This window comes from Echinops telfairi, unplaced genomic scaffold (assembly GCF_000313985.2).
Source record: "Echinops telfairi isolate 266 unplaced genomic scaffold, ASM31398v2 ScPeMD7_60;HRSCAF=208, whole genome shotgun sequence".
NCBI lineage: Eukaryota > Metazoa > Chordata > Mammalia > Afrosoricida > Tenrecidae > Echinops > Echinops telfairi.
Genome location: NW_022103958.1, coordinates 466,028 through 467,899, shown reverse-complemented (window position 1 = coordinate 467,899; position 1,872 = coordinate 466,028). Strand labels below are relative to the sequence as shown.

The 1,872-nt window shown below is 34.5% G+C and overlaps 1 protein-coding gene across 1 annotated transcript; it reads left to right on the top strand.

Moving 5' to 3' along the window:
• Window positions 1–3: 3 nt before the first annotated feature.
• On the top strand, window positions 4–594 carry LOC101640509 (olfactory receptor 8K3-like). The gene has a single exon (XM_004708521.1). The coding sequence runs from the start codon at window positions 4–6 to the stop codon at window positions 592–594; it is 591 nt and encodes a 196-aa protein (XP_004708578.1).
• Window positions 595–1,872: the final 1,278 nt, after the last annotated feature.

The following is a 1,872-nucleotide window of genomic DNA, read 5'->3' as shown; positions in this document are numbered from 1 at the left end:
GCAATGGCCTATGACCGCTATGTGGCCATCTGCAACCCTCTGCTCTACCGAGTCATCATGTCTGAAAGAGTATGCTGGGGCCTGGTGATTGTTCCCTACCTCTACAGTGCCTTTCTTTCTCTTCTGACTACCATCAAGATTTTTATTTCCTCCTTCTGTGGTTACAATGTCATTAGTCATTTCTACTGTGACAGCCTTCCCTTGTTAGAATTGCTATGCTCCAGCACACGTGACGTTGAACTGATAGTGCTTATCTTCTCAGCATTCAATTTGGTTTCATCTCTGTGTATAGTCCTTGTGTCCTACATGTTGATCCTTGCAGCCATCCTCAAGATGAAATCTGCAGAGGGCAGATACAAGGCCTTCTCCACGTGTGGCTCTCATTTGATAGTAGTAATCGTGTTATATGGGACTCTGTCCTTCATGTATGTGCAGCCCAAATCCAGCCATTCCTTTGATAACGATAAAATGGCCTCTGTATTTTACACAGTTGTAATACCTATGCTGAATCCCCTAATCTACAGTTTGAGGAACAAAGAGGTGAAAGGTTCCTTGCACAGGATATGGAAATATCTGTGCAAAATTCCTACTTAAAGTTTAAAGTACAATGTATACTCAATGAATAAAGTAATAGACAGTTGTTTATTTTAGAAGGAGATGCTTAAAAGGCATGGGAAATTGGAAAGTGTTTCTTGTTTTCAATGAAAATAAGAAACTAATAGATGTTCCAGTACTGATTATTCTTCTGCTTTCCTTTCAGTATGAATTTTGGTCTTGTTCTCAAGTTCAATACAAGTGCCTAAAGTCCAGATCTCTGTCCTTGCATTGCCAAATATGCATATGACCATTAAAGAGAACCCTTTTTGTATACATCTCCCAACAACACTCTTTTTTAATTCTTGTGGTAAATATACTTTTATGTATATACACATACATATGTACACATCTATATATTTTTTCAATGAAGTGCATACAATTTAAACCCAAGTTCTCAGTGTAATGGTAGACTGACATAGAAGATAATTGTTGCTTCTACCTGACCTAAACACAGCAATGCATACTTAAAAAAAATTTTTTTAAATATCTCACTGTTAGAAAGTATAAGATGTTTCTGCGTTTTTAAAGAAGACATAAGTTGAGAGATATGTATATCATGTTCATGGTTTGATTGGAAGGCATAAAGATCTAACGATGTCAGTTTTCCCCAAATTACACTTTAGGTTTAATGCAGTCAAAATACAAATTTCAATACATAAGTGTGTTTATCTATACATATGCTTATATATGAAGAGGCTTCAAAAAGTTCTTGAACAAATTCCATTATTTCTTAAAATTTCATTTTCCATGAATTTTTAGAAATCCTGCATGTGTGTGTATATGTATGTGTAGTTATTTCAAAGTTTGTGTAGAAATGCAAGCTAGCTAGAGTAACCATAGAAATATCTCAGAAGAAAGAATTTTGGGTGGTTCCAGCAACAGATTTTGAATACGTTACATAAATACATATGTGTACATTCACAAAGCTACATTATTTAGAATGTCTCCCATTAGCATACACATGGCAGATAGATAAACAAAGCAAAGAGAAAACAAAGTCCCCAAAGAGACACAACCATATAGTTTTGCTTGATTTAAAAGAAAAACTTCACTACAATTCAATAAGGAAATAAGGGTCTTTCAGTGTTTGACATAGATCAAGCAGATTTCCTATGTAAAATAATAAACCTTAGTTACTCTATCATATATAAAAGTTATTAATTGAAATAGATAATAAGTATAAATGTGAATATCAAAGCCACCTTGATTTCTGAAGAAACAGTCAGTGAACTTGAAGATAGATCAATAGAAGTCATCTACTCACAGGAAGAAAGC

Excerpts from the sequence above, each read along its gene's own strand:
- LOC101640509 (XM_004708521.1), top strand. The coding sequence starts at position 4 with ATGGCCTATGACCGCTATGTGGCCATCTGCAACCCTCTGCTCTACCGA.